General features: G+C 47.9%; 1 protein-coding gene across 1 annotated transcript in view; it reads left to right on the top strand.

Annotated features, from left to right (window-relative positions):
• The window catches only part of LOC117520408 (zinc-binding protein A33-like), a 36,374-nt gene extending 20,209 nt beyond the window's left edge, over positions 1–16,165 (top strand). Inside the window, exons 5-6 of the mRNA XM_034181752.1 lie at positions 952–1,067; positions 15,592–16,165. Of these exons, the coding sequence (XP_034037643.1) occupies positions 952–1,067; positions 15,592–16,157 (682 nt within the window). The 3' untranslated portion in view covers positions 16,158–16,165. The remainder of the gene's footprint in view (positions 1–951; positions 1,068–15,591) is intronic.
• Positions 16,166–16,520: the final 355 nt, after the last annotated feature.

Here is a 16,520-nt window from a genome sequence, read left to right as displayed (position 1 = left end):
TGAAAGGAAATGCTTTTGACAAAAACTACAGACTTTGTTTATTTCTATTTATGTCCAGAGATCAAGGATCCAGTGAACAATTTCATATTTATTTACTTTAAGACTCAGTAAAATGTTGTTGACATAGAAAACCTGAAAAGCCTACTTTTAATACACAGAAAATTCACAAGAGGTATCGATAAGAAAATCGATAAGGAATCGGATCGAAAAGCGGAATCGATAATGTCATCGATATCGATAAATCCCTATTTGTGTGCAAAATAACTCTAAAATGGTTAAGCAGAATTTCACTAAATTTGTCTGGAGTAATGTTTTTGGGGAGTATCTCCAGATGATTAACATTTGCAGAGTCTCTGGGCTCAACAGCTGTCACTCAAAGTGACCACACGCCCAAATTTACATAACTTTGTGGCTTAAAATGTCTTAAACTAAGAAGTTAGATAAAAAGCAAAAAATAAAATTCACCCGCTTACAGTTGTCATGGACAAAAGTGTTTTTTGTACCAGCCTATAAACATGTTTATTTCTCATCTAAAGTTGGACATTTTAACACGGAATCATATGGGAAAGTGCTCCGTTTTGGAGACAGCCTCAAGTGGCCAGTCAAGGAACTGCACTTCTGCATCAGCTTCATTTCACACGGTGTCAGGTTGTCATTTACTCGTTACATGGTATAAGTCACATTACGATGTTGTCGCTAAAATGTCATCACTATCGGCTGAAAAACACACATGTATTTGTAGTTATAATACTTTTATTTATAATGGTGTTCTGTGTTTTTGCTGCAGTACCGTGGTTGGCCACTGTGCCGAATTTAAAAAATTGCATTTCGCCATAAACATTTTGTTTAAAATAAGTCTGTGGTTCTGTCCCTTTCATTATATAACTCACAATGAATTATACTGAAAATATCATTCAGGTTACTGTTTTCCTTACGTTGTTTCTGGCTTAGAGTGGAGAGTTTGTTTCAGCGCCCTGCAGAGGTGAGCGTAGATCTGCAGTCAGGGGAGTTCATGGGACCTCTGCAGTATCGGACCTGGAGGAAAATGTCCTCTATTCTTCAGCCAGGTGATCTTACACACACACACACACACACACACACACACACACACACACACACACACACAAAATTGGTTCATCTAGAAAATACATTTTTTTGCACAGTGTATTGTTGTATATTAGCATTAACTTGTTCTGTGGAGAGGTGCAAGTTATAAAAACATAACTGGATGTGTTTTTTTAGGCATATATATATATACTCAACAAAAATATAAACGCAACACTTTTGGTTTTGCTCCCATTTTGTATGAGATTAACTCAACGATCTAAAACTTTTTCCACATACACAATATCACCATTTCCCTCAAATACTGTGCACAAACCAGTCTAAATCTGTGATATTGAGCACTTCTCCTTTGCTGAGATAATCCATCCCACCTCACAGGTGTGCCATATCAAGATGCTGATTAGACACCATGATTAGTGCACAGGTGTGCCTTAGACTGCCCACAATAAAAGGCCACTCTGAAAGGTGCAGTTTTGTTTTATTGGGGGGGGATACCAGTCAGTATCTGGTGTGACCACCATTTGCCTCATGCAGTGCAACACATCTCCTTCGCATCATCCGTGAAGAGAACACCTCTCCAACGTGCCAAACGGCAGCAAATGTGAGCATTTGCCCACTCAAATCGGTTACAACGACGAACTGGAGTCAGGTCGAGACCCCGATGAGGACGACGAGCATGCAGATGAGCTTCCCTGAGACAGTTTCTGACAGTTTGTGCAGAAATTCTTTGGTTATGCAAACCGATTGTTCCAGCAGCTGTCCGAGTGGATGGTCTCAGATGATCTTGGAGGTGAACATGCTGGATGTGGAGGTCCTGGGCTGGTGTGGTTACACGTGGTCTGCGGTTGTGAGGCTGGTTGGATGTACTGCCAAATTCTCTGAAACGCCTTTGGAGACAGCTTATGGTAGAGAAATGAACATTCAATACACGAGCAACAGTTCTGGTTGACATTCCTGCTGTCAGCATGCCAATTGCACGCTCCCTCAAATCTTGCGACATCTGTGGCATTGTGCTGTGTGATAAAACTGCACCTTTCAGAGTGGCCTTTTATTGTGGGCAGTCTAAGGCACACCTGTGCACTAATCATGGTGTCTAATCAGCATCTTGATATGGCACACCTGTGAGGTGGGATGGATTATCTCAACAAAGGAGAAGTGCTCACTATCACAGATTTAGACTGGTTTGTGAACAATATTTGAGAGAAATGGTAATATTGTATATGTGGAAAAAGTTTTAGATCTTTGAGTTCATCTCATACAAAATGGGAGCAAAACCAAAAGTGTTGCGTTTATATTTTTGTTGAGTGTATATATATATATATATATATATATATATATATATATATATATATATATATATATATATATATATATATATATATTTGTCACGGCATCAGCAGATACACATTAAGACTGCTGGGGGCTGTAAACTTTAGTGTAGTCTGAAAACTTGATGGACAAACACTAAATCAGTCACTCACAAGTTGAAGTACCTTAAAGTCATATTATTCATCTTTTCAGTAAGCTACCATAATATTGACCATGGGATGTCTTAACTCTCTGGGGTTTACCTTCAGTAATTTGTCTTTTACAGTCCAAAACAGTACATTTGTAAAAATAATGTTTACCTATCTGCTATCTGTTGCTGTTGTCAAGTAATTCATTTTTAGATTAATATAATCCATTATTGATCATAACTGATGTTAAAAACAAAGAAGTCTATCGCTGCCTTGTGGGGGAAAACTTTCAGTTCCTTTACAGTGTCTCATAATAATAATAATAATCATAATGATAATAATAATGTTATCTATATATTAAAAGTCAAGTGGCCTCTGTGTACATGTATGTGTGCATGTCTATGACTTTGATCACGGAGAAACTGGAGAGAGCTGACATTTGCTGTTTGGTATGCTTATGTATTTTGGGTTAAGAATGAACGCTGCCAAAACGGAGAGTTGATATGACTAATATTTTTGGAGAAATTAGGGATATTAGCTAACAACAGTGAACAATTTGCATTGATAATTAAATTCTGGACTCACACGCCATTCCAGCAGGGGGCAGTAAATCATCTGTATATTTGCTTAGGGATGCTGATGTACGAGGTCTATTAGAAAAGTATCCAACCTTATTATGTTTTTCAAAAACCATATGGATTTGAATCACGTGTGATTACATCAGACATGCTTGAACCCTCGTGGGCATGCAGGAGTTTTTTCACGCCTGTCGGTTACGTCATTCGCCTGTGGGCAGTCTTTGAGTGAGGAGTTGCCCACCCTCTCGTCGATTTTTTTCATTGTTTAGGAATGGCTCAGAGACTGCTGCTTTGTTTGATCAAAATTTTTTCAAAACTGTAAGGCACAACTGAGTGGACACCATTCGATAAATTCAGCTGGTTTTCGGTAAAAATTTTAACGGCTGATGAGAGATTTTGGTCTGGTAGTGTCGCCGTAAGGACGGCCCACGGCGCCTGATGGCTATCTGCGCTTCAAGGCGGCAGCATCTCGCCGTTTCAAGTTGAAAACGTCCACATTTCAGGCTCTGTTGACCCAGTAAGTCATCAGAGAACAGAGAACTTTCAGAAGAAGTCGGCATGAGGAGTTTATTCGGACATTCCATTGTTAACGGACATTTTGTAATGAAAGAACGTGCGGGCAGAGTCGCATGTCGGGCCGGACCCGACCGCGGGGGGTCGCGACAGGAAAAACACCTCCGTTGGAAACCTTAACGGACAAGTTGGAACATGCCCAAGCTGTTAAACAATTTCTCAGTTACTCACTTGTTGAAAGCCATCAAAAGCCGCCTGAATTTTACAAATGGTTTTCAACACGGAGGTGTTTTTCCTGTCGCGACGCACACAGATTCACCGAGTTGTCACGGAAACGACTCGGCGAATTTGCGCGCACGTCTTTCATTACAAAATGTCCTTAAACAGTGGAATGTCCGCATAAACTCCTCATGTCGGCCTCTTCTGAATCTTCTCTGTTCTCTCACGATGTCCTGGGTCAACAGAGCCTTAAATTAGGATGATTTCAGGTTGAAACAGGCCGACGACGGCGCCTGGAAGCGCTGCAGGACGTCCCAACACTCCATAATCTCTCATCAGCCGTTAAACTTTTCACCGAAAACCAGCTGAATTTCTCGAATAGTGTCTACTCGGATATTCCTCACAGGTCCAGAAAAAAGTTTGATAAAGCAACGCGCACCGTCTCGAGCAGCGTGTGAAACAAAGGAATTCAGCCGAGAGGGCGGGACCACATCTCACTCAAGGCCTGCCCACAGGGAAATGACGTCACCGACACGTGTGAAAAAACTCACGCATGCGCACGAGGGTTCAAGCATGATTGGTGTAATCGCATGTTAATCAAATCCATATAGTTTTTTTTTTTTTTATAAAACTGCTGGTTAGTTTTATAAGATACCTCGTATTTTGGGTCAAGAATCAATGCTGCCAAAATGAAATATTGATAGGACTAATATTTTTGGAGAAATTGGGGATATTAGCTAACAAAGTGAACAATGGATGTTAATTAAATTCTTGATTCACATGCTGTTCCAGCAGGGGATGGTAAATCATCTGTGTATTAAAAGCCAAGTGGCCTATGTGTTTGTGCGTGCGCGCCTGTGTATACACTGGGGCCAAAAAGTATTTAGTCAGCCCCTCATTGTGCAAGTTCTCCTACTTAGAAAGATGAGAGAGGTGAGACAGATGTGAGAGGTGAGAGAGATGAGACAAAATGAGAAAAAAAAAAATCCAGGAAATCACACTGTAGGATTTTTAAAGAATTTATTTGTAAATGATGGTGGAAAATAAGTATTTGGTCACCCACAAACAAGCAAGATTTCTGGCTTTCACAGAACTGTAACTTCTTCTTTAAGAAGCTCTTCTGTCCTCCACCTGTTACCTGTATTAATGGCACCTTTTGGAACTTATCTGTATAAAATACACCTATCCACAGCCTCAAATGGTCAGACTCCAAACTCAACAATGGCCAAGACCAAATAGCTGTCGAAGGACACCAGGAAGAAAATTGTAGATGTGCACAAGGCTGGGAAGAGTGAGTCTACAATAGTCAAGCAGGTTGGTTTGAATAAATCAACTGTGGGAACAATTGTAAGAAAATGGAAGACATACAAGACCATTGATAATCTCCCTCGATCTGGGGCTCCATGCAAGATCTCATCCCGTGGGGTCAAAATGATCATGAGAACGGTGAACAGAAATCCCAGTACTACACGGAGGGACCTGATGAATGACCTGCAGAGAGCTGGGACCAAAGTAACAAAGGCTACACACTACGCAGAGAGGGACTCAAATCCTGCAGTGCCTGGCGTGTCCCCCTGTTTAAGCCAGTACATGTCCAGGCCCATCTGAAGTTTGCCAGAGAGCATATGGATGATCCAGAAGAGGATTGGGAGAATATCATGTGGTCAGATGAAACCAAAATAGAACATTTTGGTAAAAACTCAACTTGTCATGTTTGGAGGAAGAGGAATGCTGAGTTGCATTCCAAGAACACCATATCTACTGTGAAGCATGGGGGTGGAAACATCATGCTTTGGGGCTGTTTTTCTGCAAAGGGGACAGGACGACTCATCCATGTTGAGGGAAGAATGAACGGGGCCATGTATCGTGAGATTTTAAGCCAAAACCTCCTTCCATCAGTGAGAGCATTGAAGATGCAATATGGCTGGGTCTTCCAGCATGACAGTGATCCCAAACACACTGCTCAGGCAAAGAAGGAGTGGCTCCGTAAAAAGCATTTCAAGGTCCTGTAATGGCCAAGCCAGTCTCCAGACCTCAACCCCATAGAAAATTTGTGGAGTGAGTTGAAAGTCCATGTTGCCCAGCGACAGCCCCAAAACATCACTGCTCAAGAGGAGATCTGCATGGAGGAATGGGCCAAAATACCAGCTACAGTGTGTGCAAACCTGGTGAAGACTTGTTGTGAAAGTGTAGGTACACGGACCCACAACAGGGGGCGCAATGAACGGACAATGGAGAAAGGTAAAGAACAAGTTTTACTGTTGTGAGAAGAGCACAACTAATACAACAATTAACAATTTGGAGGTGTAAGCCGAAATCTGCTGGTGTCGTGTGGGCAGGCCCGAAGGTAGGAGACGTCCGTCCTAGTCGAACCGGAACCACCCAGATCTCCTCTGCCACCGAAACCCAGAAGTACTGGAACCGCCAAGTCCCGAATTCCCAGGTGGCCACTGCCTTCGCTCGTCGGATCCGGTACTGCTGGCGGAAAAGAGCACAAACACACAGGTAGGGATGCGACCGCACCCAGTAGATGGAGAGGGGCGAAGCCGCCTCCACCTCTTGTTACACTGAAGCAGGAAAGGGGAGTACTTATCCAAACACTTGGTCTTCAGTAGTCCGCTGTCCTGAAAGGTTTATCAAGTATTGTCAAAAACACAGAATATGCTGCAGAGGTGATTACCTTAAACTCAAGGCGATATCTCGGCACTGAGGTGGAGACGCTGTCCTGCTGATATACCTCCGTGTTGAGTGCAGTCAGCTGTGTCCAGTAATGGGTGACAGCTGTCACCCTGGCTGCTCTCATCAGGCGGCAGCGCCCTCTGGTGCCTGGAGCCCGCACTCCAGGCAGGGCGCCCTCTGGTGGTGGTGGGCCAGCAGTACCTCCTCTTCAGCGGCCCACACAACAGGACCCCCCCCTCAACGGGCGCCTCCTGGCGCACGACCGGGCTTGTCCGGATGGCGTCGGTAGAAGTCGGCCAGGAGGGCCGGGTCCAGGATGAAGCCCTTCTTCACCCAGGAGCGTTCTTCGGGGCCGTACCCCTCCCAGTCCACCAGGTACTGAAAACCCCGGCCCATTCGACGGACATCGAGGAGCCGGCGCACGGTCCAAGCCGGTTCCCCGTCGATGAGCCGGGCAGGAGGTGGTGCCGGACCCGGGGTGCAGAGGGGTGAGGTGTGATGGGGTTTTATCCGGGAGACATGAAACACTGGGTGAATCCGCAGTGAGGCCGGAAGCTGAAGCCTCACTGCGGCGGGATTGATGACTTTGAGGACTTTGAAGGGACCGATGTATCGTTCTTGGAGCTTGGGGGAGTCCACTTGAAGGGGAATGTCCTTGGTGGACAACCACACTTCCTGCCCAGGACGATACGTGGGGGCCGGGGCCCGCCGCCGGTCTGCATGTTTCTTCGCCCTCGTCCGGGCCTTCAACAAAGCAGAGCGGGCAGCACGCCACACCCGACGGCACTTCCGTAGGTGGGCCTGGACCGAGGGCACACCGACCTCTCCCTCGACCACCGGAAACAAGGGGGGCTGATACCCCAAGCACACCTCAAACGGGGAGAGGCCGGTGGCTGATGACACTTGGCTGTTGTGGGCGTACTCGATCCAGGCCAGGTGGGTACTCTAGGCCGTCGGGTGCGCGGCTGTCACACAGCGTAGTGTCTGCTCCAATTCTTGGTTGGCCCGCTCTGCTTGCCCGTTGGTCTGGGGGTGGTACCCGGACGAAAGGCTGACCGAGGCCCCCAGTTCCCGGCAGAAGCTCCTCCAAACGTGTGAGGTAAACTGGGGGCCGCGATCGGAGACGATGTCTGATGGTATACCATGCAGACGGACGACTTGGTGGACCAGGAGGTCCGCTGTCTCCTGGGCCGTTGGGAGCTTCGGGAGGGCCACGAAGTGGGCCGCCTTGGAGAAACGGTCCACTATCGTGAAGACGACGGTGTTTCCCTGGGACGGCGGGAGACCCGTGACAAAGTCCAGGCCGATGTGGGACCAGGGGCGATGAGGCACGGGCAGTGGCTGTAGCTGCCCTGAGGTCTTTCTGTGGTCGGCCTTGCCCCTGGCGCAGGTGGTACAGGCCTGGACGTAGTCCCGGACGTCGGCCTCCAGGGATGCCCACCAGAAGCGTTGCCGGACGACTGTCACGGTCCTTCGCACCCCAGGGTGACAGGAGAGCTTAGAACCGTGACAGAAGTCCAGGACTGCAGCCCTAGCTTCTGGTGGGACGTATAGTCTGTTCTTTGGTCCGTTTCCGGGGTCCGGGTCACGGGTCAGGGCCTCCCGGACGGTCTTCTCCACGTCCCAGGTGAGGGCGGCCACGATAGCGGACTCCGGGATGATGGGATCCGGGGGATCCGACGGTTCCGTTTTGACTTCGTCTTCGTGCACCCGGGACAATGCATCCGATCGTTGATTCTTGGTCCCGGGACGGTAGGTAATCCGGAAGTCAAAACGGCCAAAGAACAGTGACCAGCGGGCTTGCCTGGGGTTCAGCCGCTTGGCGGTCCTGATGTACTCCAGGTTCCGATGGTCAGTGAAAACCGTGAATGGCACGGCTGTTCCCTCCAACAGATGTCTCCACTCTTCGAGGGCCTCTTTCACAGCAAGGAGTTCCCGATTGCCGACGTCATAGTTCCGTTCAGCGGGTGTCAACCTGCGGGAAAAATAGGCACACGGGTGAAGGACCTTATCGGTCTTCCCGCTCTGGGAGAGCACCGCTCCTATCCCTGAGTCCGAGGCATCCACTTCAACCACTAACTGGCGGCTAGGATCGGGCTGCACCAGAACTGGTGCAGACGAAAAGCGCCGTTTCAACTCCTTGAACGCGGCTTCGCACCGATCCGACCAGGTGAAGGGGACTTTTGGTGAGGTCAGGGCTGTCAGGGGGCTAACTACCTGACTGTAGCCCTTAATGAACCTCCTGTAGAAATTAGCAAAGCCGAGGAACTGTTGCAGCTTCCTACGGCTTGTGGGTTGGGGCCAATCTCTCACCGCCGCAACCTTGGCCGGATCAGGGGCGACGGAGTTAGAGGAGATGATAAACCCCAGGAAGGACAAAGAAGTGCGGTGGAATTCACACTTCTCGCCCTTCACAAACAGGCGGTTCTCCAACAACCGCTGTAGGACCTGACGGACATGCCGGACATGAGTCTCAGGATCCGGGGAAAAGATGAGTATATCGTCCAGATACACGAAGACGAACCGGTGCAGGAAGTCCCGCAAGACATCGTTTACCAACGCTTGGAAAGTCGCGGGAGCATTAGTGAGACCGAACGGCATGACCAGGTACTCAAAATGGCCCAACGGGGTGTTAAATGCCGTTTTCCATTCGTCTCCCTTCCGGATCCGAACCAAATGATACGCATTCCTAAGATCAAGCTTGGTGAAGATTTTGGCTCCATGCAAGGGGGTGAACACCGAATCCAACAAGGGCAACGGGTATCGATTGCGAACCGTGATTTCGTTCAACCCCCTGTAATCAATGCATGGACGAAGTCCGCCATCTTTTTTACCCACAAAAAAGAAACCAGCACCCATCGGAGAGGTGGAATTCCGGATCAACCCGGCAGCTAATGAGTCCCGGATGTAGGTCTCCATTGATTCACGCTCCGGCCGTGAGAGGTTGTACAGCCTACTGGACGGGAACTCACTGCCTGGAACCAAATCAATGGCACAATCATACGGGCGGTGGGGAGGAAGCGTGAGAGCCAGATCCTTGCTGAACACGTCAGCGAGGTCATGGTACTCCGCCGGCACCGCCTTCAGATTGGGCGGGACTCGGACCTCCTCCTTAGCTTGAGAGCCGGGAGGAACCGAGGAACCTAGACACTCCCGATGGCAGGTTTCGCTCCACTGAACCACTACCCCGGACGGCCAATCGATCCGGGGATTGTGTTTTAGCATCCAGGGAAAACCCAAAACCACACGGGAGGTGGCCTGAGTCACAAAGAACTCGATCACCTCCCGGTGGTTTCCTGACACCACCAGAGTTACTGGAGGTGTCTTATGCGTGATTGGTGGGAGTAGGGAGCCATCTAGTGCCCGAACCTGCACAGGCGAGGTAAGAGCCACCAGAGGGAGCCCTATCTCCCTGGCCCATCTACTGTCTAGCAGATTTCCCTCAGAGCCCGTGTCCACCAGTGCTGGGGCCTTCAGGGTTGAATCCTCAAACAGGATCGTGACTGGGAGTCGTGTGGCAATGTGGGTGTGTCCCACGTGAATGTTTTGGCCCACCCCTGGCCCAGTCTCTAGGGGCGGGCATTGGAGTTTAACCGCTCGGGGCAGTCGTTTGCCAGATGCTCAATCGAGCCACAAACAAAACAAGCTCCGTGGGCCCGCCTCCTTTGTGCTCCAGGTGCCCTAAATGTTGCCCTGCTCGTGTCCATAGCTTCGTCAGCAGGGGGAGCCGTAGGCGCACGGAGCGCAGGAACAGAGGAGCGTGGGGAGGGCGGAGCTCGATCGGAACCGGAAGGGAGAGGGACGACGCGTGCCTGGCCACGCCCTTCGCCTCGTTCCCGACGGCGTTCTTCTAACCGGTTGTCGAGTCGTATGACCAGATCGATGAGCCCATCTAAGTCCCGCGGTTCGTCCTTCGCCACCAGGTGCTCTTTTAGGACCAGTGACAGTCCGTTTACAAAGGCGGCGCGGAGGGCAGTGCTATTCCAGCCGGATCTCGCCGCCGCGATGCGGAAGGCGACTGCATAGGCAGCTGCGCTCCGACGCCCCTGTCTCATTGACAGTAGCGCGGTTGAAGCGGACTCTCCTCTGTTGGGATGGTCGAACACCGTTCTGAGCTCCCGTACAAACCCATCGTATGTATGAAGGAGCCGTGAGTTCTGCTCCCAGAGCGCTGTAGCCCAAGCGCGTGCCTCCCCGCGAAGCAGATTTATTACATAAGCTACTTTGCAAGCATCAGTCGCGTACATCACGGGACGCTGTGCGAAGACGAGCGAACACTGCATCAGAAAATCCGCGCACGTCTCCACACAGCCTCCGTACGGTTCTGGAGGGCTTATGTATGCTTCTGGGGACGGAGGAAGGGACCGTTGAACGACCAGTGGAACGTCACTTTCACGCGCAGGGTCCTCGGGAGGGAGAGCCGCAACGGCGCCCGGAGGGCGCGCCTCCACTTGTGCGGCGAGAGCCTCCACCCTGCGGTTTAGGAGAACGTGCTGCTCGGTCATTAAATCGATCCGAGAGGTGAAAGCGGTGAGGATCCGCTGCAACTCACCGATTACCCCTCCCGAAGCCGCCGACGCGCCTTGTTCTTCCATTGGCCGTTCAACAGCCGGTTGACGCCCCTCGGGGTCCATGACGCTGGCCGAGATATCCTGTTGTGAAAGTGTAGGTACACGGACCCACAACAGGGGGCGCAATGAACGGACAATGGAGAAAGGTAAAGAACAAGTTTTACTGTTGTGAGAAGAGCACAACTAATACAACAATTAACAATTTGGAGGTGTAAGCCGAAATCTGCTGGTGTCGTGTGGGCAGGCCCGAAGGTAGGAGACGTCCGTCCTAGTCGAACCGGAACCACCCAGATCTCCTCTGCCACCGAAACCCAGAAGTACTGGAACCGCCAAGTCCCGAATTCCCAGGTGGCCACTGCCTTCGCTCGTCGGATCCGGTACTGCTGGCGGAAAAGAGCACAAACACACAGGTAGGGATGCGACCGCACCCAGTAGATGGAGAGGGGCGAAGCCGCCTCCACCTCTTGTTACACTGAAGCAGGAAAGGGGAGTACTTATCCAAACACTTGGTCTTCAGTAGTCCGCTGTCCTGAAAGGTTTATCAAGTATTGTCAAAAACACAGAATATGCTGCAGAGGTGATTACCTTAAACTCAAGGCGATATCTCGGCACTGAGGTGGAGACGCTGTCCTGCTGATATACCTCCGTGCTGAGTGCAGTCAGCTGTGTCCAGTAATGGGTGACAGCTGTCACCCTGGCTGCTCTCATCAGGCAGGGCGCCCTCTGGTGGTGGTGGGCCAGCAGTACCTCCTCTTCAGCGGCCCACACAACAGAAGACTTACAGGAAACGTTGGACCTCTGTCATTGCCAACAAAGATTATGTTACTAAGTATTGAGTTGAACTTTTGTTATTGACCAAATACTTATTTTCCACCATAATTTACAAATAAATTCTTTAAAAATCCTACAATGTGATTTCCTGGATTTTTTTCTCATTTTGTCTCTCACAGTTGAAGTGTACCTATGTTGAAAATTACAGACCTCTCTCATCTTTCTAAGTAGGAGAACTTGCACAATCAGGGACTGACTAAATACTTTTTGGCCTCACTGTAACTTCGATCACAGACAAACCGGGGAGAGCTGACATTTGCAGTTTGGTATGCTTATGTGTTTTGGGTTAAGGATGTGTCATGCTCGGCCCTGATCAGGTTTTTGGTCTACTTGCTTCCCCTTTCTTTGACCCACTTTCTGCTCCTTTTCTGTTTTATTAGTTATTTATCATGTATTTATTCCCTGTTCTATTTTACTTTGGTTCTCTGTTACTTTGCATTCTTTAGCTATTGTCTAGTTCTTTTCTTGTTCTGCCAGATTGTGTTTTCATTGTTTATCATTCAGTTGTCATCTATTAATTTCTGTTGATCTTTAATATTAGTACGAGGTCTGTAAGAAAAGTAACGGAGCTTATTATTTTTTTCAAAAACTATATGGATTTGAATCACGTGTGATTACATCAGATATGCTTGAACCCTCGTGGGCATGCGAGAGTTTTTTCACGCCTGTCGGTTAAGTCATTCGCCTGTGGACAGTCTTTGAGTGAGGAGTGGCCCACCCTCTCGTCGATTTTTTTCATTGTTTAGGAATGGCTCAGAGACTGTTGCTTTGTTTGATAAAATTTTTTTCAAAACCTGTAAGGCACAACTGAGTGGACACCATTCGATAAATTTAGCTGGTTTTCGGTGAAAATTTTAAGGGCTGATGAGAGATTTTGGAGTTTTACTGTCGCCATAAGGACGGCCCACGGCGCCTGACGGCGATCTGCGCTCCGAGGCGGCGTCGTCTCGCTGTTTCAAGCTGAAAACTTCCTAATTTCAGGCTCTGTGGACCCAAGACGTCGTGAGATAACAGAGAACTTTCAGAAGAATTTGGGATCAGGAGTTTATCCAGACATTCCACTGTTAAAGGAGATTTTGTAATGAAAGAACGTGCGGGCAGATTCGCATGTCGGGCCTGACCCGACCGCGGGGGGTCACCACAGGAAAAACACCTCTGTTGGAAACCTTAATGGACAAGTTGGAACATGCCCAAGCTGTTAAACAATTTCTCAGATACTCACTTGTTGAAAGCCATCAAAAGCCGCCTGAATTTTAAAAATGGTTTTCAACACGGAGGTGTTTTTCATGTCGCGGCGCAGACGGATTTGCCACGTCGTCACGGATCCGACTCGGCAAATTCGTCCGCACGTTCTTTCATTACAAAATCTCCTTTAACAGTGGAATGTCCGGGTAAACTCCTGATGCCGGCTTCTTCTGAAACTTCTCTGTTCTCTGACGACGTCCTGGGTGAACAGAGCTTTAAATTAGGATGTTTTCAGGTCGAAACAGTCAGACGGACGCCACCTCCGACCGCGCTGCACCGATCCACTTTGTGGGCTGTGCTCAAAGTGAAAGAAACTCCACAATCTCTCATCAGCCGTTAAACTTTACACCGAAAACCAGCTGAATTAGTGTCCACAGGGATATCCCTCACCGGTCCTGAAAATATTTGATAAAGCAACGCGCGCCGTCTCCCTGCAGCTTCTCAGACAAAGAGATTCTGATGGGAGGGGGAGTCCACACCTCACTCAAAGCCTGCCCACAGGCGAATGACGTCACCGACAGGCATGACAAAACTCACGCATGCGCACGAGAGTTCAAGCTTGTCTGACGTAAAAACATATGAATCAAATCCATTTATTTTTTGAAAAAAATAAAAAGGACCGCTTTTTTTTATCACAAACCTCGTATTTTTGTGTCATGGCTTGTTGATTTTGTCATCTGGTTTTCATTTGGTGTTCTTCAGTCAGTTGTGTTTTCATTATGTTATCACTTGTTTAGTTTTGCTTTAGTATTCTGTTTCATGTCTCCTGATCAGTTATCATGTCATGCCTGGTTCCTAGATATGTTTTTCAGCCCTTTGTTCATTAGCCACGCCCCCTTTCTGGATCCTTCCTCTCACATGCACATTGTTAACACCACCTGTTCCTAATTAGTCCACATGCATATAAACCCTCACAGTCTCACAGTCCCTCACCAGATTGTTGTCGCTTCCAGCACACTCTCCAGCCTTTTTGTTCTCTGTCCTGATTAGTCTTGCCATGTACCAGTTCCTTGCTCTGTGTTTTTTGACCGCCTTTTTGCCTCAGCCTATATGCCAGTGTTTGCCCGTGCCTCAGACCCCTGCCTGGAGATGACTGCGTTTTTGCCTCACCCTGCTTGTACCTCTGCTCCGTTTTCTGACAACCTGTGTTCCGAACCTCTGCCCGAAATAAACATGACGACTTGTACCTCAAAGCCTGGTTTGGGAGTTTGTATTGTGGGTCCACCCACTCCTGGGGTCAGGCAGCCGCCCGTCATGACAGGATGAATGCCGCCAAAATGGAATGTTGATGGTATTTTTGGATAAATTAGGGATATCAGCTAACAACAGTGCACAATGGACGTTGATAATTAAATTCTGGACTCACATGCCATTCCAGCAGGGGGCAGTAAATCACCTATATATTAAAAGCCAAGTGGCCTCTGTGTATGTGTGTGCGTGCATGTGGGCAACTTCAATCTCAGACAAACTGTGGAGAGTTGACATTTGCCATTTGGTATGTTTATATATTTTGGGTCAAAGTAGAACGCCACCAAAACGGAACATTGATAGGACTAAAATTTTTGGATAAATAGCGGATATAACAATGGATGTTGATAATTACATTCTGGACTCATGCCATTCCAGTGGTGTCGGTAAATCATCTATATATTAAAAGCCAAGTGGCTTCTGTGCGTGTATACGTGCCTGTGTGCCTGCGTGTGTGTACCTTCGCACACGGATAAACTGGGGAGAGCTGACATTTGCCGTTTGGCATGCTTATCTATTTTGGGTGAAGGATGAACACAGCCAAAATGGAACATTGATAGGACTAATATTTTTGGATAAATTGGGGATATTGGCTAACAACCGTGAACAGTGGATGTTGATAATTACATTTTGGACTCACACACCATTCCAAATCATTATAGAAACTTCATAATTTATGGCCACCCTTGAAAAATGTCAGCTCCCTATTTTATAAACACTACCCAGTCTAGAGCCCGAGGATCCCCCCAATGCGTACATACAAGCAACTAGCATGGGAAGGGGGATATCGTATGTCTCTAAAAAGTCTCATTTCTGAGGTACTTCTAAAGTGTAAAGTAATCTGATTATGCAAACTGGTCACCAATATGTGTAGTCTTAAACATACCCAAGTGTTGCAGCTAGCTCTTGGTTAGCTATTATGTACTAGCTATAGGGGGAATCGATGATGCTACAACACCGTCAGTTATCCCCAATGGTGTCATTCTAGACACAAATACTTAAGTTCCATCATAATTTTGTGAGTTGTTGAAATATATATTTTGCGTATTGCCAATGTCCACATTGCACTGATCTATCTGATCTTGCTTTGTTTTGGAGAAAGACACCCCCATTGGCTATTTGGGCTCTTCTGTCTACACAGTTATGGACCATTTGTAACTGTTTTTGTGCACTCTTCTTTCTCAGTTTTTTCAGAGGTGACCCTCAACCCCGACACGGCCTACCCTTGCCTATGGGTTTCTCCATGTCGCACTAGAGTTCAGGTAGGAGATATCCAGCCCAACCTGCCCAACAACCCGGAGCGCTTCACTCGCTACAATATCATCTTGGGCTCCGAATCCTTCTGTTCTGGCAGACACTACTGGGAGGTGGAAGTGGGCTCCAAAACAGCATGGGGTCTGGGCGTGGCCAGTGCCTCCGTCAACAGGAAGGACGTGATCAGCCTTTGTCCAGAAGATGGTTTCTGGACCCTGGTGTTGAGAGACAACGGTGATGATATCAGAGAGTATGAAGCATGCACTGATGAAGATGACAGTTTGCTATATCCTCCCAGACCACCCAGGAGGGTGGGAGTCTATCTGGACTATGGGCGAGGTGATGTGGGATTTTATGATGCAGGAGACATGAGCCACCTCTTCACCTTCTATGATGCAAAGTTCACAGAGCCCGTTTTCCCGTACTTCAATCCCTGGCCAATTATAAATGGACGTAACCACGAGCCCCTTGCCATAGTAACGCCACACTGGGGGTAGACTTTTTTCTTTTTTTTACTGTGGCACCAACACTGTCGATTAGTGAGCTTTTGCTTTGTTAATGGGAGAATGACTATAACACGTACATAAGATAACAGGACACAAACATAACAGGACAAAAAATACTGTAAAAAGGAATAAGTCCACATTAAGGTTTTACATTAGTTGTTACTTTCATCCATTTGTGTTTCAGTGTTCTTCTGCTTATCCTTTTGAGAGTTGTAGAGGGGCAGAGCCGTTCTCAGCATATATTAAGCACGAGCTGAGGTACATCCTGGACAGGTTGTCAGCTATTTGTGAATTCAAAGGGGTTAAATGTGCAAAATGTTTTTCTAAAGCATGTACATGTTTCTACCATGTGCT

The sequence above is a fragment of the Thalassophryne amazonica genome, chromosome 11 (genome assembly GCF_902500255.1).
Source record: "Thalassophryne amazonica chromosome 11, fThaAma1.1, whole genome shotgun sequence".
Taxonomy (NCBI): domain Eukaryota; kingdom Metazoa; phylum Chordata; class Actinopteri; order Batrachoidiformes; family Batrachoididae; genus Thalassophryne; species Thalassophryne amazonica.
This window is presented reverse-complemented; position numbering and strand designations above follow the sequence as displayed.